The sequence below is a fragment of the Capsicum annuum genome, chromosome 4 (genome assembly GCF_002878395.1).
Source record: "Capsicum annuum cultivar UCD-10X-F1 chromosome 4, UCD10Xv1.1, whole genome shotgun sequence".
NCBI lineage: Eukaryota > Viridiplantae > Streptophyta > Magnoliopsida > Solanales > Solanaceae > Capsicum > Capsicum annuum.
Genome location: NC_061114.1, coordinates 2529372 through 2555492, shown reverse-complemented (window position 1 = coordinate 2555492; position 26121 = coordinate 2529372). Strand labels below are relative to the sequence as shown.

At 37.5% G+C, this 26121-nt stretch overlaps 2 protein-coding genes across 2 annotated transcripts in view; both read right to left on the bottom strand.

Annotated features, from left to right (window-relative positions):
- Positions 1-6460: 6460 nt before the first annotated feature.
- Positions 6461-18800, bottom strand: LOC107868404 (integrin-linked protein kinase 1). Its single transcript, XM_016715094.2, has 12 exons — positions 17714-18800; positions 14555-14629; positions 14352-14447; positions 13032-13117; positions 12773-12893; positions 12181-12260; positions 11917-11976; positions 11644-11762; positions 11018-11103; positions 10215-10336; positions 8072-8183; positions 6461-6810 (listed from the first exon to the last, which is right to left on the bottom strand). The coding sequence occupies exons 1-12, from the start codon at positions 18032-18034 to the stop codon at positions 6703-6705; spliced, it is 1386 nt and encodes a 461-aa protein (XP_016570580.1). The 5' UTR covers positions 18035-18800; the 3' UTR covers positions 6461-6702.
- Positions 18801-20010: 1210 nt separating this feature from the next.
- The window catches only part of LOC107868405 (cyclic phosphodiesterase-like), a 9399-nt gene continuing 3288 nt past the window's right edge, over positions 20011-26121 (bottom strand). The window contains exons 2-4 of the mRNA XM_016715095.2: positions 23004-23309; positions 21428-21482; positions 20011-20417 (exon numbers count right to left, since the gene is read on the bottom strand). Of these exons, the coding sequence (XP_016570581.1) occupies positions 20212-20417; positions 21428-21482; positions 23004-23309 (567 nt within the window). The 3' untranslated portion in view covers positions 20011-20211. The remainder of the gene's footprint in view (positions 20418-21427; positions 21483-23003; positions 23310-26121) is intronic.

Below are 26121 nucleotides of genomic sequence, written 5' to 3'. Positions count from 1 at the left end.
AAAATGGTAAATAAATTTGAAAAATATTTTCCAAAGAAAAATATATTCAATAAAATGAGAAAAATGACTTACCTAATAAAAATACGAAAAATAAGTTCGTGATAATTCAAGTTTATTATCGATTTCCCCATCCCTTGACCATCCCACCCCCCATAACCATTGAGCCCTCACTCTCCACTCCTTCCATTTCATTATATTTTTCTAAATTGCTCTTTAAATAATATATATATATATATATATATATATATATATATATATATATTTGCTTATTTATCGAACATAGAAAATAAGTAAGAGATTCAGATAATTCTAAGAAAATATTATCTTCCTTCGTACCAAACACGTCCGAAATAACAATTGTAATTTTTTTTCTCTTTTAAAAGTTGAGACTGTAAATATTTTTCTATTATTTTCATGTTTGAGTGGATAAAAATTTTAGAAACTATTTTCTTTAGGAAAATAAATTTCTTTGAAAATAAGAAAAATGACTTCCTTATGAAAAGGAGAAAATGAGTGACATTATCTGCTCAAAATCCGTGCGCTCCCACTCCTACCACACCTTCACCAAACTCCCACCCCTTGCATCACCTTCTCATCAGTGGTGGAGTCAGAATTTTTGTTAAGGGTTCATAAGTAAATATAAAAACTAATCGAAAGGGGTTCAACATCTAATATATATACATAAAAAATATTTTTAACTATGTATCATAATTTTTCACCAAAGGGCCTGACCATAGTGTAGATCCTCCACTGCTTCCTACCTCTCCACTTAGCCCCTCCCTCACCTACCTATCCCCCTCCACAACACCCATCACCCTATCTCACTCATCCTCATAGTTTGTGTTAGATATATAAAATATTTTTAGGATAATATTTTTACTTGCATATTGAATTTAAGAAAATAAATAAGAAGTCACTTATTTTTCTAAAAAATATTTTCCATGAGAAACATTTTCCCCCGTAAACATACCCTCCATCTTTTCCAACTTCTTCTTTTGTGAAGAATTCTTATTTAAATTTGGAAATAACTCATTGTTTTTGTAAGAGAAAATATTCTATTTCATTCTTGAACTGTACTCAAAACGGCTGAAACACACCTCAACTTAACGAGGGTTCTATTACCTCCGAACTAATTAAAAGTGTAATTTTGATACCCTTAGTGCCTATGTGGCACATACGTGACACAACATACTGAAGGGTCTAACTAGGCACACGTGTGTGCCATGTATATGCCAGATAATTGAAGCTATAGATGAAGGTAAAAAGGTGATCACATTCAAAGAATTTGAAGGAGATTTAGTGGATAAATATGATAACTGGAAGGCAACTCTTCATATCGAGCAAAAAGGTGAAATCGATTTGGTATGCTGGACAGTGGAGTATGAAAGGCCAAATGAGAATGTTCCTGAACTAATAAATTTGTTGGACTTCATTGATGGTATGACCAAAGCTATTGATGATCACCATGTTAAGATGAATTAATGGGATGTATGTGTGTGTGCTTGAAATACCTCATGTTGTGTTGTTTCAGCAGATGGTATGAAATAAATCCATGTTGGATGTTTAAGTTGTTTTTGGTTTTTACTTTAGGGATTGATGTTCGTTCGTTGTGTCTTCCCATGTAAACGATAAGTTGTCGGCTATCTTTGTGTTGTGCAATAAGAAATGTGTATGAAGTTTATATCACTTACCATATGTTGTTATACATAATACAGAGAAGAAGAAAACAGTCGTTTGAGGGTAAAAAATATTCCGTTTGTTTATTCATTCACATATGAGAATATAAATAGACAAAAGACTCCTATTCTATTTCTAAATAAGAAATTAATAAAATTCTATTCTATCAAAGTCTTATTCTATCTTTAACTAGGATACTAATAAAATCCTATTCTATCTCAACTAAATAACTAAATTTCAGAAATAAAATTACTAAACTAGAAAAGAAAAATAACAGCAAATAACTCAATACTTCAACGCTCCTCCTTGAGATGTTTGCTGATAACTCCAAGTTGTTCACAAAGAGTTTCAAATATGAATTTGGAAAAAAAATTGGTAAATATATCAGCGAGCTTCAATCCCTCCTTGTTCTGAGCAATTTCATTGAACATCTCAATACATTTCTTACCGTCATATTCTTTCAGCTGCCCCATAGCGTATTCATCAACGGCATCAACCATGTAGAGCACTTCATATCTGCTGCCATATGAGGGTAACAGGTGAAGTGACCTCGCTCTTGATGTTTCATTTTGAAGTTTTTGTTCCATCAAAGGTGTCAACGTAGTAATCCACTGACTGGATTCAACACGCCTAGCATAGATCAATTCCATTATTTTACCACGTAATACATGTTATTGACAGCTCATTCTCCTCCGCAACCCAATCATATGAAGGCTGCCCAAAATTGGATGTCAAGTGGTCATACCTTGCCCCACAAAAAAGGCATTTGCCCAGTGTTCGGGCTCACTTCTAGTGACCCAATTGTATACTTCAGGTGAAATAGCTTTAATATTCTCAACACAGCGGTCAAAAGACTCACTTTTTGGGGCACAAGCAGCAGCATATAAATCTTGGATCATAAGGCGTCTGGTTTCATGAGAAAACTGCCCTTTAAATCATTATTAAGTTTCTCTGCAAGGTCACGCAGACAAAAACCGTGGTAACATTCTTTCACCAAAGACATTTTTCAAAGACTCTTATCCCTCTTTGGAAATCAAAAATAAAAGTTATTGAACACGATCCTGAGACAGCAGATTTTAGTTCTGAAAGAAACCAATGCCAGTTGTCATTGGTCTCCTCATCTTCAGAAGCCTCTTCCTTTCCACTAGAATTTGACCCTCCAAACACCAGAGTACTAGAGTACTGCTTGAAGCAGGGACCTGCGGAAAGCCACTACTTGCATGCTCGGGATTTGTGGGAGTTGATGTCTGAGCACCTGCTAGATGACTTGAAGAGCTAACTTGGGAAGACACTTTTGAACTGGAAGCAGGTTCATTTAACCAAGAAACCGTTGCCTCAACACCAGCAGGAAAATCAGCATTATCAAATTGTGCCTGCATACTCAAGTAATCACATTCATCATCATCATCATTTTCGTAAAACATATAGTCATCATCATTATCATAGTTTGACACATCATCGCAATCATCCATCCGATCATCTCCGTGATTCTGATCTTTATGAAATGCGAGGTCTGAATTGGAACTATTATTATAGCCAGAGTCTGGAGATCCGGATGTGGTCCCAACTACAGTATGTGGATTATCCTTAGATGTAGCCTCTTTATTGTTTTGAAGCTTTTGAGGATTTTCTTGAGAAGTGATTTGTTCGATTTTAACGTCCATTGTAGCACAACAATTTTCAATTTTTCCAAAAAAAATAAAAAATCGTCATCGTTTTGCTTGGTGGTCACAATAACCTACTCACATTGACTACTTCGACAAACTTGCTCAGAATTTGAGTTCCAATTCAAAGGAAAACTTCTTTTTATCATTTCAACTGTAATCACTTCTTGTCCGCTAGAATCAGAAACAACACAGTTTTTGTCTTTGAACAGTAACATATAATCTTGTTCTAGCATTTGATCAATACTCAATAGATTTTGATCAAGATCAGGTACCAACAAAACATCTCGAATAAATTTAGTACCTTTGGGAGCTTTAATTGCCACAGTTCCTTTCCAACAATCTCCAACATGGTTTTATCGGCCAACTTGACACTACCTATGGCAGATTCCAACTTCGTAAAATATTCTCGTTTTCTGGTCATGTGTTGAGTGCAACCGCTATCCAGAAACTATGTGTTTTCATCATTCAATCTTGTTGCTGCCATTGCCGTAAACACAAACTCCTCTTGTTCTTCAACTTCCGAAACGTTGGCTTTTTGAGTTTGTTGGTTGTTCTCCTTTTTCACTCTGAAAAATCTTTCAATATACCAAGCTTATTACAATATCTACACAGGAGAGGTGGTTTCTTCCCCTTAAATCAACAATCCTCCTCTTTATGATTGGTTTTTCTACAATACTTGCATGGAAGAAAGTTTTCTTTTTCCTTGACTTCAGTGCGAGAATCACCTTGATTATTTCTACTAAAATTAGTAGAAGTTTCTGGGATTTTACCTTCCTCTTGTATTTGCATCTTCCCTTTAAACTTGGCTTGAATTGCAGTTTTAGTAGCTTCTTCTAGCCTCAAGGATCGTTTTTGCTCTTGAGCTTGAAGAGCATGTACAAGTTCTGAAGGTGACAGTTTTGTGAGATCCTTCGAATCTTCGAGTGAAGAGATCTTTGCTTCAAATCTTTCCGGCAAACTCACAAGAGCCTTTTTCACAATTCTTGAATTTGTAATCTCTTCTCCCAAAAGTTTGTTTTGGTTTACAACCTTCATCAACTTGTTGGAGAATTCTTCAATAGTTTCTGAATCTTTCATTTTGAGAATTTCAAACTCTCTTCTTAGATATCACTTTATTTGCCTGATTTTGTCACTTCCGTGAAATTCTTCTTCCAACTTGTCCCAAGCCTCATTTGCAGTCTCACTCGCCATAACTCTAGCGAAAATTACTTCCGAAAGTGCTGATTGTATGCAAGAGAGAGCTTTAAATTTTTTTGAAACCTCTTCTCTGTGATTCTTAATTTGCGCCATAGTTGGATTATTTGGCAAAGGATTTACCTCTCCTCCAACCTCTACTACTTCCCACAGATCATATGCTCGCAAATATGTTCTCATCTTGACAGCCTAAATTGGATAATTCTCACCAGAAAAAATTGGGGGTGAAGGAATTGAAAAATTATTGGAAGCCATAACAATATTGACTTTTACGCAGGGTTATTTTTGGGAGTCTTCTCTCACACATATCCCTCAAGAAATTGGCTCTTGATATGAATTGTTGTTCTACAGAATACAGAGAAGAAGAAAACAATCATTTGAGGGTAAAAAATATTCTGCTTGTTTATTCATTCATATCTGAGAATATAAATAGACAAAAGATTCCTATTCTATTTCTAACTAGGAAACTAATAAAATCATATTCTATCTCAACTAAATAACTGAAATTCAGAAATAAAATTACTAAACTAAAAAAGGAAAAATAACAACAAATAACTCAATACTTCAACACTATACTTTCCTTTAATACATGAACGTTGAGTCATCAAAGCCTTTCTGACTCGGCCTGGCCCGGTCACCCTACGTGACTAGCTCTCCATTCCCTAATATGAACCTTGAGCCATCAGATCCTTTCTGACTCGGCCAGGCCCGGTCAACCTATGTGACTGGCTCTCCTTTCCCTAATATGAACCTTGAGTCACTCGGCCTGGCCTGGTCACTCTACGCGATTGGCTCTCTTTTCTCTAACGCCTGGCCGGTCACCCGACACGACTGGCTCTCCTTTCCCTAATATGAACCTTGAGTCATCAAAGCCTTTCTGACTAGATCTGGCCCGATCACCCTACGGGACTGGTGCCTCAAAAGGAAAAACTCTCAATCATAGTTTGATGACCTATATTCAATAGGGGCCTTTAGTCTTTTGATTAGAGTAGGGGTCGCAAGAAAATGGAGCGTACTGCTTTGCCATAGTCACTCTTCAAAGACATCCCTAGCAGCACAAGAAGCTTTGTTTTTGAAATTCATTGAACCGACTAATTCAGATTCGCATCATATACAGCTTTGGATATACAAACTAAATTATTATAGATTCGTGTTTTATAGGACCTTAAAGGCTTAAACTCAATGATCCGATTAATTCAAATTCGTGTTGCGTAAGACCTTAAACTCAGTGACATGAGTACATATTAATCCATATTCGTGTCACGTAAGGCCATTTAAGGGGGACCAATTCCTACCAACAATTTCTTAGTTCTCAATGTTCGAATCCAAGACATCTAATTAAGGATGACGTGATCTCATCTGTCCCACCTCTAAGGGTTGTGGTGGGATGGTCAGAACTGTTACATTCTTATCGAGCAAAATGAAGAATAGAAGATTGCAGTGCTTCCCCCATTTTATAGGTCTTACAACATTGAACGAATACAAAATTATCGAGACCCAAAACAGATACCGAACACCAGCTGTGTAGATTTAGTAGTGGTGTTATTCAATCATCTAAACATTTTACATCTTACATGCTTCTCCTGCATGTACTATACCGTGAGGAGTTTGGTGTGAGGTATAAGGTATAATGAACCCAAGATAAAATACAGGATAATCCAGCGTTTGGTTGGAGGTATTTAAGTAGTCCCCGGATTACTTCTCCCACCATTTATACCATAGCGACGAGATGACTTATCCCATAAACATGTTGGGATAACTTAACTCGAGACAGCTAATCCCAAGATAACTCGTTCCCAACCAAACGACCCCTCGGTTAGTCTATCTCCAATTACACTAAATATTTGTATATTTGTAACTAAAAGGCAGCCCGATGCACTAAAGCTCCCGCTATGCGCAGATTGTATATTTGTAACTAGATATACAAAAAACAATGTATAACATAGGGAAAGATGTTCATTCCAATGACAAAGAATAGAAGCTTTTGAAACTAGAAAACAATCCATCAACCTAAATACTAAAACCAACAGAATTTTTTTTGCAGATAATGCAAAGAAACTTTATATGCACAGTTGATTGAGCAAATGAAATTTTGCCTTATTTCCAGAAATGTACTACATGTGTAGATCTAAACGAACGATTCTGGCTACTTAAATCTGAACTTCTAGATATGGCTCGTAGATCGAGACGAACGATTCCGGCTACTTAAATATGAACTATCTTTCTTCCACATTGCCTCTAAATGCTGAAAGCATTTCAATGGTCTAATTACCTGCATCAAGCAAAAGAGACATGGTGAAAAAGAGGCACTTCGGTATCAACTGAATAATATGTTACGCTAAACTGCAGTAAAGGCCTTGGCGAGATTTAGTTCGGTAGTTTAAATGGGAATGTTGTCAATGAGGATACATATAGACGACCCCAACTTGTTTCAGATGGAAGGGACTTTTTCTTAATAACAGCAGTGTCCGGCTATGTTGCTCCCGGCTATGTTGCTCGGAGTCTTCAAAAATGTCGACGGGTGCAAGTCGGATCCTCCAAAAATAGTGTATTGTTGAAGGATCTGACACGGGTGCGGCAACCTTTTTGATGAGTCCGAGCAACTTAGGTGTCCGAGTCAGCTATCGCACAACTCGACTAATTCCATGGGATACGTGTCACTTCCCACCAACAACAGGTACCAAGTAATTTTGTCCACCAAGGCTAGGACAGATGGGAAGAAATGACCTAGTGTTTTTTTTTGTCTCCGCTGGGGATTTGAACCTAAGACCATGGACTGGAGGGGCATTACTGAGTCGAGCAACCGAAACCGAGAAAAGAAGTCACATCAGAGCTAATTATAACCAAGCAGGACCTTTTTACAGTTTCTTCATTTGCATACTGGTGGCCTATGTTGTTCGGACACTTCAAGAATGTCAATGGGTGCGTGTCGCATTCTCCAAAACTAGTGTTTTTGGAGAATATGACGCGGCAGCATCGAAAGTGAAGAGTCCGAGCAACATAGCTGGTGGCAGCTTCAAAGAGGTGATATATCAATATTCTTTCTCGAAACATATACGAAAAAGGGGTCTTTGCACCAATATCCGGAATAACCATAACAATGATGCACAGCAGTAGTTGTTGTACCGAAAATTCAAATGCAAAATTACATGCCATATTTCTAGTGAAGGATTACATGCCACACGACAGTTCCGCCCATTCTACTAGAAAATGGAAAGAACTCCAAGAATGAAGGAAAACACCACTGTTAAAACAAAAACGAGACTAGCTCAAAACGAAATAAAATTTGTGCTGGAAATTCAAGATGATTCATATCTGCTTCAAATGAACCACTTACCATATCAGAGCAAGTATATATTTCACAAAAACATGCAATTCGAGTGATTTAGCTAATACGTCTCTATTTCACGAAATAAATGACAAATAAGTTTGATTCACTGATGATCAGAATGCGAAAAGCTCAAACATATAAACACCAATCACATAATTAAATGCACGTATACAGACGAAGGGGGACATGATGGGAAATTTACCTTCCAATGTTTGTTCTTGTCAAAATTTTTATAGATGGACTCGAGCCTTGGGATAATTTGCTTGAAACTTGGACGCTTGGCTGGCATTTCGTTCCAACACTCTTCAATCAACCTGAAAACCGAATCACCGCTAAATATTAAGACATTGCAGACAGAAGTAAATTGATGACCGTAAAATGGTAAAATTTCAATTAAGAAAACGAAAATAAGCACATTTTCCAAGATTCCAGTTTATTTGAATGCTACAATCTAGTAAAGACCCCTTGATCTGTTATAACCCCACTAATCGGTATATTGGCAGAATCAAGATTGAAACCCACCGAGGCGGAGCCAGGATTTCAAATTTATGGGTTGTGAATTTTAGAACGACGTCTTTCTTGTAGACTTTGCATTGTTTCCTTTGTTAGTTAAAATATTTTCTCCACTGGTTTCTTCTCCATTGTACTTGGCATTGCTACACTTGAGCTGAGGGTCTTTCGGCAACAGCATCTCTACCTCTTATGAGGTAGTGGTAAGGTTTGTGTGCACTCTACCCTTCCCAGACCTCACTTGTGGGATTTCACTAGGTATGTTGTTGTTGTTGAATTTTAGACCGACGACTTCAAAGGCTAATAACTGGGTTCTAAAATTTAATATGTATACATATTTAATGAATCTCTTAACACAGATACATTGTTTGAGCAAAAGCTATTGGACTCGGCGGAACCCATATCAGGGCTTCTACCTCCACTCTGGACACTCAGGAACTAGCTTTATTTAAATATTTCTCCTTTGAGACGTCAGGCCCAGCTCCTTATCTTTAATTTTACATCAATAGCCTTTTGTTTGGAAACTAAATGGGAACGGAAACACATAACAACATCTGCAAACACTCCAAGAATCACACTTCTATTGAAAGATTTAGAGAAGGTGTTCCTCAATGAACAAGCTGAGGACTGCATTGTGGAAAGGTCAGCGCAGCCCAGTGCATAAAAGCTCCCATTATGCATGCAGTCCGGGGAAGGGAAGGACCACAAGGGTCTATTGCATGCACATTTCTGCAAGAGGCTATTTCCATGGCTTGAGCCTATGACCTGGCTCAAGCCCTCTTGGTCGCTCTTCTGAATGGCCAGCAGAGGGGGGGATTTTCCAGTAAGTTCATGCTACAAGGTTATCAACAGTGTTGGTACCAGCTTTACCAGTTGAGTTCGCTAGAGAAACAACTTTGGTAAGTCTAAAACCCATAGAAAATCATTTTTATCGTGTGGCATGTCACCTAGGATGCTTGCCTTACTCATAGCAACCACCAGAGAAGGGGAATCATGAGATATAGATGTGTAGGTGTTCTATGTGCACTAGTGAGGTGGAAAGAGTTTGCCACCCGTTCTTGCATTGCAACTGTGATCTGTGGCATAGTCTGCATTGCATATGCTGGACTATATTGGACGGAAAAGAGTGCCAATTCTGAGTAGTTTAATATTTATAATTGTAAGTCTGTTCAGTCCTTAGTTTCTTTGTATTTTTTTAATGTACGTTTACTACTACTAAATTTATTTTATAACCATGGTGTTGGGGCCAGCTTACGCACACCTGGACTAGTTCCACGAGATATCTGCTACCTCACCCGCAACAGGTACCAGGTAAGTCTCTCCACATGGCTTAGACAGATGGAAGAAACCACCTAGTATTTTTGTCTCTACTGAAATTTAAACCTGAGACCTCATGGTTCTCCTTCCACTTCTATTTGACATACTTTTCCATGTTCCCAGATTATAACAATTGATACTTACCCTAGAATTGCATGGTTTATTATTCTAGCAAACTATCGTGATTCATAGTAGCAACAACATACCCAATGTAATCTCACGAGTGGGGTTTGAGGAGAGTAGTGTGTACACAGACCATACTCCTACCTTGTGGGGGTAGAGAGGTGGTTTACGATAGACCCTCGGCTAAAGCAAAGCATTTCAAAGCAGATCAGGAAAAAGAAAATATGAAAGTAGATAAGCCATGGCAAATAATAAGGAAAGCATTCCATAACATTCTAAAGGAACAGAACAACAACAGCAGCAGCAAAATAATACGATAACCGAAGTACAAGGAACAAAAAACTACGAGAATAATGCTAATACTACTGGTATGAAAGAGAAGCAGTAGAACTTACTCTTTCAGTCCATGGGCATAAAACTTCACCGGGGCTTTAAAAGGAGGGCGCTCTTTAGCAACATATAATTTAGGTACATCGTTTTCTTCCTTCGCATGGAAAGGGGGGTAGCCTTCAATCATCTAAAATACAGCACATCACAAAGATTAAATATATCACCTGTTACCGGAAAAGACACACATCTTTTACTCACTAAATTTTTTCAAACTAAAGTTACTTTGAAACTTCTGCAGATATACAACATAAATAGATCAAACCAGAATTCAAGTAAACGACAAGCATTCTATGATTCTGTGACCTTACTGAAACATATTTCAATCATGTTAAATTTGATCTACAACATACCCAGTATAATCCCACAAGTGGGGTCCGGGAAGAGTAGAGTGTCCGCAGACCTTGCCCCTACCTTTGTGTGGTAGAGAGGTTGTTTTTGACAGATCCTCAGCTCAAAAGAAATGTTTTCGAAGCATAATTGCAAGAATAACATGGCATCATTACATATGTAAGAATTAAATTAGCAATTTAATTGTAGTTTGATGACATTAAATATCAAATTCATATAGGCTAAACAATCTTTCATTTTCTATAGATTGCACACTCATTTTGATTTCATTATTAAAAGATATGCATTCGCTTCTCGTTTTGCCCTGTCGCTTTCAAAAAAACGAAACATAATGCTCCTTGCATTCACAAACTCTTAAACATAAGATAAAGATCTTTATATACACAATATTGTAACAAGAGCGTGAACAAACTATTCTTCCTCAAAGTTTAAACATTAACCAGATAAGACAAAATTTTACCTCTTGTAAAATCAACGCAAATGAAAAGACATCAACTTTGGTATCATATTCCTCATTCCTGAAAACTTCTGGAGCGACATATCTTCCTATTCGTTGAACAAGAATTTAAAAGATAAGGAACGGATAAAAATGTTAGAAGAAATTCAAATATCTGTTCTCAAATATAAATAAACAGGATGAGATCAAAACAGTCGACGGATTGTACCCTAATACTCCATCTGTTTCAATTTGCTTGTCTTACTTTCCTTTTTAGTCCGGTTCAAAAGGACGTCCCTTTCCTTTTTTGGCAACTTTGTAATTCTAAGTCCCTTTCCTTTTTTGGCAACTTTGTAATTCTAACTTTCCACATGACATGTTTAAGAGCATAAAATTAAATGGAATATTGGTAAATTATACATATCTTTAGTTTACGATCACAAGATTTGAAAGTCTTCTTAATTTTCTTAAACTCCGTGCCAAGTCAAAATCAGACAAACTAATTGAAACGGAGGGATTGGCAATTTTGCATCCGCAGTAACAAGCAACATCCACACATACATTATTTTTCAGCCTGACGTATAGCTACACTATATTTTCAATTGGAAGGAATAGAGGATGATTGAATATCTCAAAGAAGCAGTACTCACGATAACTATCTTCGTATGTCAGAGGCTTATCTTCTTTGACCCTTTTTGTAACTTTCAGTAGCTTGCTTACTCCAAAGTCAGCAACTTTCAGATGTCCAGTATCATCCCGCAGAATATTTCTGTTATCTTACTCAAAAAAAGTAAACTATTATTACATGAAGAAACTCAAATAACAATATGAAAGCTTTATGGTAATTGATTCTACTCGAATACTTGGCTAGGGATTAGTATAGACAAATGTAGTTCACGTAACCTGATGGAAGTGAAACTTACGAAGGCTCAAGATCACGATGAATAATTGCTTCTTTATGTTCATGCAGATAGTTCATTCCCCTACAACCAAATATTATAGACGAGAACTCTTATACTCAGCAGTAATACTCCAATCGAAGTACTACAATACATTGAAAATTTACATCCAAGACAAGTTTTATCAGTGATTAATGAAAAAGTTGCTTTTATTAAAAAATTTAAACCATTAGTCTTGCAATTTATAAGAGTTTATAATATTGATCAATAGCACAGAGTGGATGTCACCTCGCGATGTCCATTGCAAATCTGAGAGCTTTAGTTGGTCTAAGTACTCGTTTTCTATTCAAATATTCACGGAGATCACCCTAGAAACATACGGCATTCAGAAGTCATTTCAAAGTGATACTCTTGTCGGAAAAGTTTCAAACATAGTACTTACTCAAAAAGAGGAAAAGAAAAGAGTAAAGCATCTAGTAACTCCCTGAACTAGGACCAAATTTGCTACGACATACTCCAACTTCACGGGGTCCCTATTACCACTTTGAACTCAATTTTAGAGTATTTTTGTCACCCTTTTGTGCTGACGTGGCACGTTTGATGTGGGCCCCATTTTATGTAATAAAGGTGTCATGTCAGCACAAAAGAGTTACAAAAATACGCTAAAATTGAGATCAGAGGACCCTGTGAAGTTGGAGTGTGTCGTAGCAACTTCGGCCATAGATCGAGGGGGTACTGGATGCTTACCTCAAAAGAAAAAAGGAGGAGAAAGCAGAGGAAAGGATAAGGGAGAAATGTGTTTTAACTATAAAATTCAACCAGTTTATAAAAATGTTGTCAAATATAAGTTATGAAAATTGGTAGAGTTAATAAGTAAGACCTTTGGTAAGTATTCCGTCACTATCATCATAGGACTACTTTGTGTTACCGCACCAAGAAATTGGACCACATTAGGATGTCGTATCTTCTGGAGCAATGCAAGCTCATCTCTAAATGCGCTCCTGCAGAAGCTCTAACATTAGAGAATGTCAATCGAAATAAAAATAAATGAGAAGAGCTAAACAATGTGAAGTAACAACTGCGGTTTTTTCCCCTTGTAACTAGAAAAGTAGAAGCGCTATCACTTTTAAATTACTCACACTTTCTCCTCATCAGCAATCACATCCTCCCCAAACTTTTTTACAGCAACTTGTATTCCACGCCACGAGGCAATATGGAAGGTTCCCTACAATATATTTGGGATCAGCAGAGGAGTACAACATCAAATTACCAGTGTAAACCCAAGCAAGTAAGCCGACTACCTTATCTCATTAGCGAAGCTAGAGTACATGAGTGTTTTTCTTTGTTAGAAAATGGAATTGGGGTCTGCGGAGGGTCTAATGTCCGTAGACCTTACCCCTAAATTGGGACGTAGAGAGATTAGAGGTTGTCTCCGATAGACCCTCGCCTCAAAGGAGGAAAAAAGTGTGAAGAGGTCATAGAAAAATACTACAGAGAGAATGTTAGGGCATTCTGAAAAGGAAACATAACTACGACAAAATAATACGATAATCGAAGTGCAATTAAACAATAGACATCGAAGGAGAAGGAACTCCCTGAGTAATACGACGACTACGAAGTGAAAAGATGAGTGAGAAAACGCTTTACTAACTATTAACCTCCCACTCTAATCCGTGTCCTCCACAACCTCCTATCTAAGGTCATGTCCGGTAAGCTGAAATTGCGCCATCTGCCATCTAATCACCTCTCCCCAATGCTTCTTCGGCCAACCTCTAAAAGGGCAGCCCGGTGCACTAAAGCTCCCGCTATGCGCAGGGTCCAGGGAAGGGACCAACCACAAGGATCTATTGTACGCAGCCTTAACTTGCATTTCTGCAGAGGGCGAGGCTGTTTCCAAGGATCTATTCGGCCTACCTCTACCTCTTTTGAAACCATCTATAGACAACCGCTCTCATCTCTGATCAGCAGAGTAGAGAGAAAATATTTCTAAATTGGAGAAAAAAGATATACTACATGAGGATTTCACATTTCCGTAAACAACTAAATGAGTCATCTCACATTTCTTTGTAAGTATCACACTATTCAACAGATAGTTATCCAAGGTTCCAAAAGAAGAAGATAAGCAATCCTATGCAGCTGAGCAATTCGCAGTAGATCAATCTAAGATGTGAACAAATGAAGATAGCCTCAGTGTTCCTCCATTGAACCTACCTCATACTTGCCTAATGCGAATTCCGCTTCAAATAGTATAATCTTACTAATTCAATATTGAACTCTAAGGTGATCATCATGCTACGTTAAGTAAACCCTTTATCACTACAATCTTTCCAAGCAAACAGGCAGACTCAGAGAAATATAACATACAACCCGCGACCTCCTGGTCACTTGGCCGCAACTTTACCAGTTAAGCCAAGGCTCCCCTTCCTACAAGACACAAGAATTAAAACAAAATATATTACCTTGCTCAACTCAATGCTATTAGTGAAATCAAGTTCTTTAGGATCAATCTCATATTCTGGAACTTCACGGCAGGTATTAACATGCATGGGAGCCATCTGGATGAAAATTAAATAGAAAAATCATCAAGCAGAGCAACACCTATCACAACATGATATGAAAGCTTTTTCTGTTGATCAGTATCTAGAACGGAATGCAAACTTACTGGAGGCTTGGCACCATGTTTCTCCAATAGCTTGATCACTGAATGATTTTTATAATGTATTGCATCTGCCAGGGGCTGTTCAAGCAAAAGATTAGATTGTTGCCAAAAATGTTAACTAAGAAGGAAAAACAGGCTACTCAAAAGTTTCAGATTGCGTCCATTTAAAGGTGTCCTTAATACTTTAAGAAATCCAATTATCCTTATTTGTGATTCCTTTTATGATAGCTTGCGAAATCAAATTACCCTTTTTTGGTGATTATGATAATTACATAATCACTTCTACGTTCATTAGCTTTTACACCATACATGTAGCAAAATTTCCTTTATAAATAACTCTGAGGTGCAATACTCAGGTGCATGAGATTGGACAGCATTAATATGAACCGACGGTGGATTAAACCTCTGTTATATCAAAGATCAAATTATTTTGTCTTCAATTAGTCAGATGACTCTTACACCTAGAGTCACAACCTAAGGAGATTGTAGATTTTAGTCGATATAGGAGGTTGACAAGCTAGCAGTAAGACAATCTCAGACCAAGAGTAAGAACTACAGAAAGTTTGAGCTGGAGACACAGCTGACTCCTTGATACGGAGACATAACAAGACTTTCTCGGTGAAATAGTGCTACAAGAAGCTATGCTCCAGAATGGGATAAGTAACCCTTGATCTTGGAAGCTACTAACATCATCATCAACAACAACAACATACCCAGTGTAGTCCCACACACAAGTGGGGTCTGAAGAGTGTAGGATTTACGCAGACCTTACCCTACCTTTGTCGTAGATAGGTTATTAACGATAGAACCTCGGCTCAAAAGAAGTGAACCTTGGAAGCTAAAAGAGTACAAAGTAACACCAATGTTATCTGCTTCAGCTGGATTGCCTTAAATGAAGCATGTCTTACGGAGGATAACCTCATCAGAAGGGACTTTGACTGACGAGTGCACTTCTTTAAAGCACATTGCCCCATCAGCTAATACAACCTAGCATCGCATCACTCCGTCAAGAGACAAAATAATGACTTTCAACAGCATTAGATTCATTCAACAATATCTGAAGGAAGAATAAACCTACCAACTGTCTATATGCTGTAGCCTAACTTGATGGGAAGCAAGGAAAATGACAATAAAAATAACTTTTAGCCTGTGTTAATCAGATTATATGAAGATCAACTATGAAATCTTCATGCATGTCTTCATCTTAAACAAAGGTCACACATTATGTAACTTCGAAAAAACTTTAGACATTTTAAGCAGATAAGTCTATCAAAAGCAGACAAAACTTGCAATTCTACAATATTCACATGACACAAGATGGTATAGTCATCCACCAACCATTGCTATGTTTAGAATTTATTCTTTTCCATGATGCGCCATCTAAGATCTCAGGATAACCATAGTAATGCCCCAAGGATGGCCTAAAGGTTGAAGTGTTAGCGACAATCCTGGGATCTATGATCCAAAGCCGAATCCCACTAGAGGCACCACTAGGTGAATTCTTTCTATCTGCCTAAAGACTACTAGGAAGAGTTACCCTTACCCAATATGCCAGTAGTAGGTAGCAAATCCCAGGTGGATTAGTAGTGGATCAACAAACTGACCTGGCCACCAAATAGGTAAGATGTGGCTAACAGAAGGAAAAGCTGTTAATTTGTCGTTAACCAGCTAAAAACCGAAAAAAGAACCTGTTTGTCTGATTTCAAAGCTAGATACCAAGAAGTAACGGTACCACAACAGCAAACCAACAGAAGATCATACTGACAATCAGACATCAACAAACCAAATGGGGTTGTTATCATATCACAGTAAGGCCCCAAAAGGTGGGCTAAAGATTGAAGTGCTAGAGTGATAATCCTGGGAAGTAAGGTTCAAATCCCACTGGACGCAACCCAGGTAAATTCCTTTTATCCACCTAAAGATTGCTAGGCAGAGAACCCTTACCGTACCTATGCTGGTAGGAACTAGCAAGTACAACAACAGCATGCCCAGTGTTGTCCCACAAACTGGGAGCTGGGAGGGTGGAGTGTATCCAGACCTTACCCCTACCTCAAAGGTAGAGAGGCTATTTCCGAGTAGGAGCTAGTGAGTCCACAAACTGACCCAGACTAAAAAATAACTGTAAAAGTAAGATGGGCTAAAGAAACTCAAGGGGTGAAGGGAGACACCAGGCAGGCAAGGCGAGCTTACAAGGACAATAAGTTTTCTTACTGAGAGCAGTGGGCTTCTGATCCAAAAGGACGGCTTGCCGTGAACCTTGGCACGGGGAGATTACTGAGAGGACTGGGCTTCGCATCCCAAAGGATGGCTTGCCACAAACTCGGCTTCTCAACAAGAAGGATGGCTTTCCAAATTTAGTCGAGCAGTAAATCGGATCATAGAAGTAAAACCTTTTCCCTACAAACATGGGCTGGCACTACCTGGCCAAAGCTACTCAACTCAGGAAAGGTTTTACACTACTAACCAGCTACATATCCAATTAAGAACCTCTCTTAAAAAATTTCATAAGAAAGATACCAACAACTGTACCAACAACAGCAAACTACTCTCAATCTAAGTTGCTCGGACTCTCCAAAAATGTTGCTGCACTCGCGTCGGATCCTCCAAAAATGCACTACTTTTGAAGGATATGACACGCACCCCATGACATTTTTGAAGAGTCCGAGCAACATAGCTCTCAATAACCAGCTACACACACAAACGGTAACCTTTTTTCTCTTTTATTTCACAAGCTATGTAGCACAAAGTAAGTGTACCAACAATAGCAAACTACCCTCAATAACCAGCTACATATGCAAAAAGGAAACTTTTTTCTTTTTAATTAGGTCATATGCTCAAGCCGTTTTGCCGTGGAAACAGTCTCTTGCATAAATGCAGAGTAAGGCTGCGAACAATAGGCCATTGTGGTCCGGCCCTTCGGCAGACAACGCAAATAGTGGGAGCTTTAGGGCATCGGGCTTCTTTCTAATTTCATAAGCTAGATACAACGTGACTATGCAAACTACTCTCACTACTAACCAGCTACATACCCAAAAAAGAACCTTTTTTTAAAATTTCATAAGCTAGGTAACAAGAAGTAATAGTACCAACAACAGCAAACAAACAGAAGATCATAGTATTAATCAAACATCAACAAAACCAAAATGTCGTTGATCATCATACCGTGCTTCCCCACCGATCTTTCGGATCAACTTCAGCTCCATTATCAAGCAACAGCTGCACAACATCACTTGAACCATGACAAGCAGCAACATGAAGTGCAGTCCTCTTATCAATGTCTCTAAAATTAACATCCGTCCCACATTCTAAAATCTCCTTTATCCCTTCTATATCGCCTTCATTCGCCGAATACATCAACCTCACTCTTGGATCAATATCAACACCATCTTCACCGCCCTCCCTTTCGGCTCCTAACACTTCCCTCTCTGGTGCTAACGACGATTGCTTACCCAGTTTAAATCTCACCGGTGAATTCGGTTCCATTTCACGAAAATGACTACAAAACTACACTACCCTAACAATTATATACACAAAAAGTACACTTAACGGTAGCCTTTGAAAAGCTAAGATTGACTAAATAACAACAAAGAAAACAACAACAAATACCAAAAACAATTTCAAGAATCAATAATAACAAAAGGGCATTATCAAAATTAATTCTTGAATGATAAAATTGGCTAAATAACAGCAAATAAAACAGCATCAACAAATACCAAAAACAATTTCAAGAATCAATAATAGCAAAAGGGAATTATCAAAATCAATTCTTGAATGGTAAAATTGACTAAATAACAGCAAATAAAACAGCAAAAAGTCCCAAAACAATTTCAAGAATCAAAAATAGCAAAAGGGCATTATCAAAATCAATTCTTGAATCATAAAATTGACTAAAATAGCAAAATGATATCAGTAAAAATTAGTTTTTTATTCATAAAATTAACATTTGAAACGTAAAATTGACTAAATAACAGCAAATAAATTAGCAAAAAAGTACTAAAAACAATTTCCAGAATCCAAAATAGCAAAAGGGTATTAGTAAAAATTGGTTGTTTAATCAAATTGGGTAGTAAATAGAGATTATAAACAGATAAAGCCTAAAAAATTGAGGAATTTAAAGGGTTAATCAAGAAACCCTTTAAATTTGCTAAATTGAGAATCGAAAAAATTAACATTGGAAAATGATTTTTTGTCCTTAAAAAAAAAAAAAAAAGAGAAATAAGGAGCGTTAGGGCACGCGCTAAGATATGCAAGTGGAGGAGACAAGATTGGTTGGTAGGAAGCATTTTATTTTTTATTTTTTTTTTATTTTTTCACTCAGCAGTATGACCTGACTAAATCTGAACTCGTAAAACTCATCTCTGGGTGTGTCACTCCCAACATGATTTTTTACATTTTCGAGATCGACCCCGGGACGTCTAGCTAAGTGTGAGACTTGAACCTGAGACTTTTAGTAAGGAATTTCGACCATCCTATCATAACTCATCGAACTTGAAACTTCTGGTAAAGCGTGAGACTCGAACATGAAACGTTTGATTAAAGATGATGAAATCTCAACCATTCTATCATACAACTTATCGAACTTAGAACTTCTGATTAAGCGGGGACTCAAACACAGGACTTTTGATAAAAGATGAAGGAAATTTCAATGAGTCTACCATAAAACATCGAACCTGGAACTTCTTGTTAATCGTGAGACTCGAACGTATGACTTTTTTATTAAAGATGAAGAAATCCCAACCATCCTATCATACAATTCATCGAATTTAGAACTTCTGGTTAAGCGTGAAACTCGAACACAGGACTTTTGATAAAAGATGAAGGAATTCAGTCATTGTACCACAAATTATCGAACCTGAAACTTCTTGTTAATCGTAAGACTCGAACGCGTGACTTTTTTTATTAAAGACGAAGAAGTCTCAACCATCCTATCATAATACTTATCGAACTTAGAACTTCTGGTTAAGCGTGAGACTCGAACGCGAGTTTTTTGATAAAAGATGAAGGAATTCAACCATCCTACCACAAATTATCAAACCCGAAACTTCTGGTTAATCGTGAAACTTGAACGTATGACTTTTTGATTAAAGCTAAAGGAATCTCAACCAATCTACCATAACTGTGACTCGAACACAAGGCTTTTGATTAAAGATGAAGGGATTTCAACCATCCTACCTCAATTCATCGAACCTGAAACTTCTGGTTAAGCATGAGACTCGAACTCAAGACTTTTCATTAAAGATGAACGAATCGCAATCATCCTACCATAATTCACCGAACTTGGAACATCTAGTAATGCGTGAAACTCGAACACAAGATTTTTGATTAAACAAGAAATCTCAATCATCCTCCATGAAGTACGTGCTACCTCCCACCAACACAAATATAACTCTCGTTCACCAAAACGTGAACGGATGAAAAAATCCACCTAGTGTTTTTACCTCCGTAAAAAATATCAAGAATCAAAAGAGAACCTGTAGATTGTTACTCCATAGAGCTGAAGTTTTGCAGAAACCCAAAAAGTACACAGAAAATGGAAGCCACAACATCATAATCTTTATGTATACTGCACATATAAAAGACTCAAAAAGGTAAAAATAAAGTACACCATGTTTTTCCGGGCATGAGTTTAGGCTCGCGGAGAGTTAACAGTGTCGTTGAAACTAGTTAGCGCTGAGATTGTACTCTTCGATCTTCTCCCACGATTCGAGGCTTTTGTCTTCGGTGTCTGTTTTGTACAATGCAAGGCGAGTTATCTGGAAGCTCATGTTGTCAATGCTCTCGTCGAGGATATAAGCCTTTTCTTGAGCTTTCTTCTTTTCTTCGTCTGTTAAATCGGCATAAAGCAGACTCATATGAGGCATATATGCTGCAATGATCACAAAAACTAACATCAGCGATTCAAACCTAGCGCTCGTCAAACAAACTTGGAGAAACTTAGGTAAAAGAAGAAGATTAAAGATCAATATGTAAGAAGCTTGAAGAAATTCACTCGTTAAATTGGTCAAGGACTTGAATGCTAGCAGATAGTAAAACCGTAACATGTTGACAGATCGATGAGTAAATAGATTTACGTCTGCTACAAATTGTAGGAATTTGCTGCTTTCAGAATAGCACTCTTTCTTTGTCCTGGAGTTTACGCACACTCTGTATAAACGTAACAACCATATAAACGTAACTATAACATAATAAAGCAAATAGCGCATATAGCAAGACACGGGTCATTCACCGTAGCTGGTCCAGACATTTCAACTTACCAATTTTCTGAATGAACTTGTGTGTACCAACTAGGAACGAATTCGCAAGGTTCAGGTAACATGGGAGCTAAAGAGTACAAACGGGCTAGGGCAGCCCCATGCACTAAAGCTCCCGCTATCTGCAGGGTCCGGGGAAGGGCCCCACCACAATGATGTATTGTACGTAGTCTTATCTTGCATTTCTGCCGGAGGCTGTTTCCAAGGCTTGAACCCGTGACCTCCTAGTCACATGGCAGCAACTTTACGAGCTATCTGTAAGAAATTGTTTAGTTCTATATTGCAACGGAGATAGTTGCTATCCTGAAGGTAAATGAGGAGAGGTTCATCCGAGGTCAACATTGATCTGCCGTTGGAATAAGTGGGGATGTGAAGGCATAGCAGAAGGAAGTCTGAGGTGAATGATCGCTACTGATTAGGAGCCTCGGAAAAAAGACATTCCGGCCAGTCCAATCCACTGGGAAACGGAGGAGATGAGGTGCTATTCTCGGTAATGTATCGACACGTGTATAATGTAACAATATGATACAGATATAGACAGCAGTCGTAACCATAAAAAAGGCAAGAGCATTACATGACTAAATTAAAAACGCCAGAAAATCCGAAGAAAGAATGTGTATCTTACGACTTGAGCTATTGTAACCAAAGCTTCTGCAGCAGCGTGCGCTAGCCTCGACGACCTGGTAGAAGGAATTTCATATCACAAATCTATACGCAGCAACTCAAGTAATCAACAACAACGACAACAACAACATACCCAGTGTATTCCCACAAAGAGGGGTCTGGGGAGAGTAAAGTGTACGCAGACCATACCACTAGTAGAGAGGCTGTTTCCGATAGACCCCCGGCCCAGGACAGCAACTCCAGTAATCATACATTAAAAAAAGTCATCCTCTCATTACTTGATGCTTAGTTATGCCGCTACAACTAACATATGTTCACACAGATACGCAAATCAAAAAGTTTGTCCAATTTTGCATAGAAATCAAAAAATGAATAAAACAGCGTCGACATCAACTACTATGCCTCAGTCGCAACAATTCATGAATTGGCAAGTTTTACCTTGGCTGCCAGCCTACTGCAGCCCTCGTCTTTTATCTAGGTTTGGACCGGCAATGTAAGCAAGCTCACACAAACGGAGCTCTCAGAAATACGACATACCCAGTGTAAGTCTCTTAAAGTAGGGTCTGGGAAGCACGGGGCGTGGGGCTTAGAGCGCGTGAAACTCATCACTACCTCGTAAGGGCACTGAGACCATAGCATGTTACACGAAAGCACCGCTTTCTCCGTAGTGTTGTCACACAGCTGCCCGCCTAGAAGAGCAACATATAGATTAAGGTTGCCAATACTGTTGCGAGACTAGTACTTGGCGGCTCACGAGCAACATATAGACTAAGGTTGCCCATCACTCCCTCGCTCTTTTTTGAAGGCCCGGCCCTATCCCTAGTTCAAGGACTAAGTGATTTACATATCTACCTTTCTATGTTTAGCACGTAAGCGAGTGCTACTGCTAATACCAACCTTTTGAAATGGAAGTGAAGTGTACGCGTGTAGGCTCTCCGATAGAACCTAGCCTTCCCGCGGCTAAAGAAGAACCAGGGGATCGGTCCGAGGCGCAATAGCCACTCGTGCAGAAGGGGATAGTGTACGCAAACCTTACCCTACCTCAGAGGAAGAGAAGTTGTTTCCGGTAGACCCTCGACTCAAGGAAAAACAGTGCAAAGCGGTCCACAAAAAGAAATAATGGAAGTACAAGAAACAACAAATAATAACAAAAACAGCAGATAGCAACAAAACAATACCATAATCGAGGTACAAGGAATCTACAAATAGTAACAGAAATCAAAGGACATGAAACTACATGAACAATGCTACCATAGTCGAGGTACAAGGAATCAACAAATAGTATATAGCAGGAGATAGTAGTAACGAAATAATACGATAATCAAGGTAGAAGGAATCAACAAATGATGCCAAAAATCGAAGGATGAAAAACTACATGAGCAATACCACTACAGTACGATAGTAGCAGAAAGTAAAAAACCAGTACGATAATTGAGGTACATGAAATCGACACACACTAATAGAAATCGAAGAGCAAGACACTACAGTAGCAATACTACTACGATTACTAATAATTGAAACAAAATAATTTTTCAACTCGAATAAAAATCTTAACGAAAAGATCATGTTTTGTTTACCTCAGTAGTAGGATGAAGCAAAAGATAAACACACTGATAAAAAAAAGTCCCAACATCCACTTTCTCGACAGTACCGCTATACACCTTCTTCACTTCTCCACATCCCTTTCTAAACTTGTCACGTGCCTCCTCCTCCGACAACTTTATCGCACCGACAACGGTCACGTGCGGCTCAAATTGGGCCCCACCGAATTCTGATCTAAGACCATTCATCAATTTCTTTACCCTGTTACTAACTTCTTCTGATGGAAGTCCCCATACTGAATAAACATCGGTTTTGTTCTCCGCTTCGGTGAGTTTTACTTTCTGCATTGGATGTGGTTTCGTGAATAGCAATACTACTACGACTACTAATAATTTTTTTAAAAAAATACGATAGCCGAGGTACAATGAATCAACATATAGTACCAGATATCGAAGGACAAGAAACTACAGGACCAATACTACCAAGACTACTAATAATTTGCAAAAAACAATACGATAATCGAGGTACAAGGAATGAATCAACATATAGTAACAGAAATCGAAGGACAAGAAACTATAGGACCAATACTACTTAAGACTACTAATAATTTGAACAAAATAGTACGATAATCGATGTATAAGAATCAACATACACTAATAGAAATAGTATGATAATCAAGGTATAAGGAATCAACATATAGTAACAGAAATCGAAGAACAAGAAACTACACAAACAGTACTACTAAGACTAATAATAATTTGAACAAAGCAATACGATAATTGAGCTGCAATGAATCAACATATAGTAATAGAAATCGAAGGACAATAAACTATAGGACCAATACTACTAAGACTGCTAATAATTTGAACAAAACAGTACGATAATCGAGGTACAATGAATCATCAGATAGTTACAGAAATGGAAGTACAACAAACTACAGAACCAATACTACTAAGACTACTAATAATAATTTGAACAAAACAGTACGATAATCAAGGTTCATATCAGAAATCGAAGAACAAGAAACTACATGAGCAATACTACTATGACTGCTAATAATTTGAACAAAGCAATACGATAATCAAAGTACAAGGAATCAACATATAGCAACGGAAATCAAAGAATAAGAACTACACGAGTAATACTACTAAGACTGCTAATAATTTAACAAAACAGTACAATAGTCGAGGTACAAGGAATCAACATATAGTAACAAAAATCGAAGAACAAGAAACTACACAAACAATACTACTAAGACTACTAATAATTTGAACAAAACAGTATGATAATCGAGGTACAAGGAATCAACATATATTAACAGAAATCGAAGAACAAGAAACTACACGAGCAATACTACTAAGACTATAATAATTTGAACAAAACAATATGATAATCGAGGTACAATGAATCAACTAAAAGTAACAGAAAACGACGAACAAGAAAATACATGAGCAATACTACTATACTAATAATTTGAACAAAACGTACAATAATCGAGGTACAAGAATTAACATACAGTAACAGAAGTTGAAATTGAAGAGCAAGAAACTACACGAGCGATGCTACTAAGACTACCAGTAATAATTTGAACAAAACAGTACGATAATCAAGATACAATGAATCATTAGATAGCAACAGAAAAGTACAAGAAACTACAAAACCAATACTATACAACTACTAATAATTTAAACCAAAACAGTATGATAATCAAGGTATAAGCCACAAGGAATCAACATATTGTAGATAGAAGCAGCAACAACAACAACAACATACCCAGTATATTCCCATCAAGTGGGGTCTGGGGGGGGGGGGGAGGGAGTGTACGCAGTCCATACCACTACCTCAAATAAAGTAGAGAGGTTGTTTCTGATAGAATCTCAGATTGTAAATAGTAGAAAATAGTAACATAACAATACGATAATCAAGGAACAAGGAATCGCCATATAGTACCAGAAATCGAAAGACAAGAAACTACGTGAACAGTACTGCTACGACTACCACTAATTTGAAGAAAACAATATGATAATCGAGGTAAAAGGAATCAACAAATAATAGCAGATAGTAGCAAACGATAATCGAGGTACAAGAAATCAACAAATAATAGAAGATAGTAGCAATTGATAATTGAGGTACAAGGAATCAACAAATAATAGAAGATAGTAGCAAAATATAGTCGAGGTACAAGGAATCAACAGATGGTAATAGAAGAACAAGAAACTACACGTGCAATGCTACTAAGACTACTAATAATTCGAACAAAACAGTATGATAATCGAGGTACAAAACAGGAATCGAAAAACAAGAAACTACAGAACCAATACTACTAATAATTTGAACCAAAACAGTATGATAATCAAGGTACAAGCCACAAGGAATCAGCATACTGTAGATAGTAATAATTTGAACAATACAGTACGATAATCAAGGAACAAGGAATCACCATATAGTAACAGAAATTGACGGACAAGAAACTACATGAACAATACTACGACCACTACTACTAATTTGACGAAAACAGTATGATAATTGAGGTACAAGGAATCAACAAACAATAGCAGATAGCAGCAAAAAGTAATCGAGGTACAAGGAATCGACATACATTAACAGAAATCGAAGGACAAGAAACTACAGGACCAATACTACTAAGACTACTACTAATTTGAAGAAAACAATATGATAATCGAGCTACAAAGGATCAACAAATAATAGCAGATAGTTGCAAAAAATAATCGAGGCACAAGGAATCGACAAATAGTAATAGAAATCGAATAACAAGAAACTACACGAGCAATACTACTAAGACTACAAATAATAATTTGAACAAAACAGTACGATAATCAAGGTACAATGAATCAACCGATAGTAACAAAAATTGAAGAACAAGAAAATACACGAGCAATACTACTAAGACTGCTACCAAAAACAGTACGATAATCGAGATACAAAGGAATCAATATATAGGAACAGAAATCGAAGTACAAGTACAAGAAACTACACGTGCAATACTACTAAGACTACTAATAATTAGAACAAAATAGTATGATAATAGAGGTACAAAGGATCAACATATAGTAACAGAAATCGAAAAAACAAAGAAACTACATGAGCAATACTACTAATACTTCTAGTGACTCCATTTTATTTTATGTGACA

Bases quoted from the DNA above. Each gene is read 5' to 3' on its own strand.
- LOC107868404 (XM_016715094.2), bottom strand. From the start codon at position 18,034: ATGGAACCGAATTCACCGGTGAGATTTAAACTGGGTAAGCAATCGTCG. The intron at 11,763-11,916 runs GTAAGTTTCACT...GTAAGATAACAG, and splicing joins CATCGTGATCTTGAGCCTTC to AAATATTCTGCGGGATGATA. The intron at 10,337-11,017 runs GTAAAATTTTGT...GCTGTATTTTAG, and splicing joins TTGCGTTGATTTTACAAGAG to ATGATTGAAGGCTACCCCCC.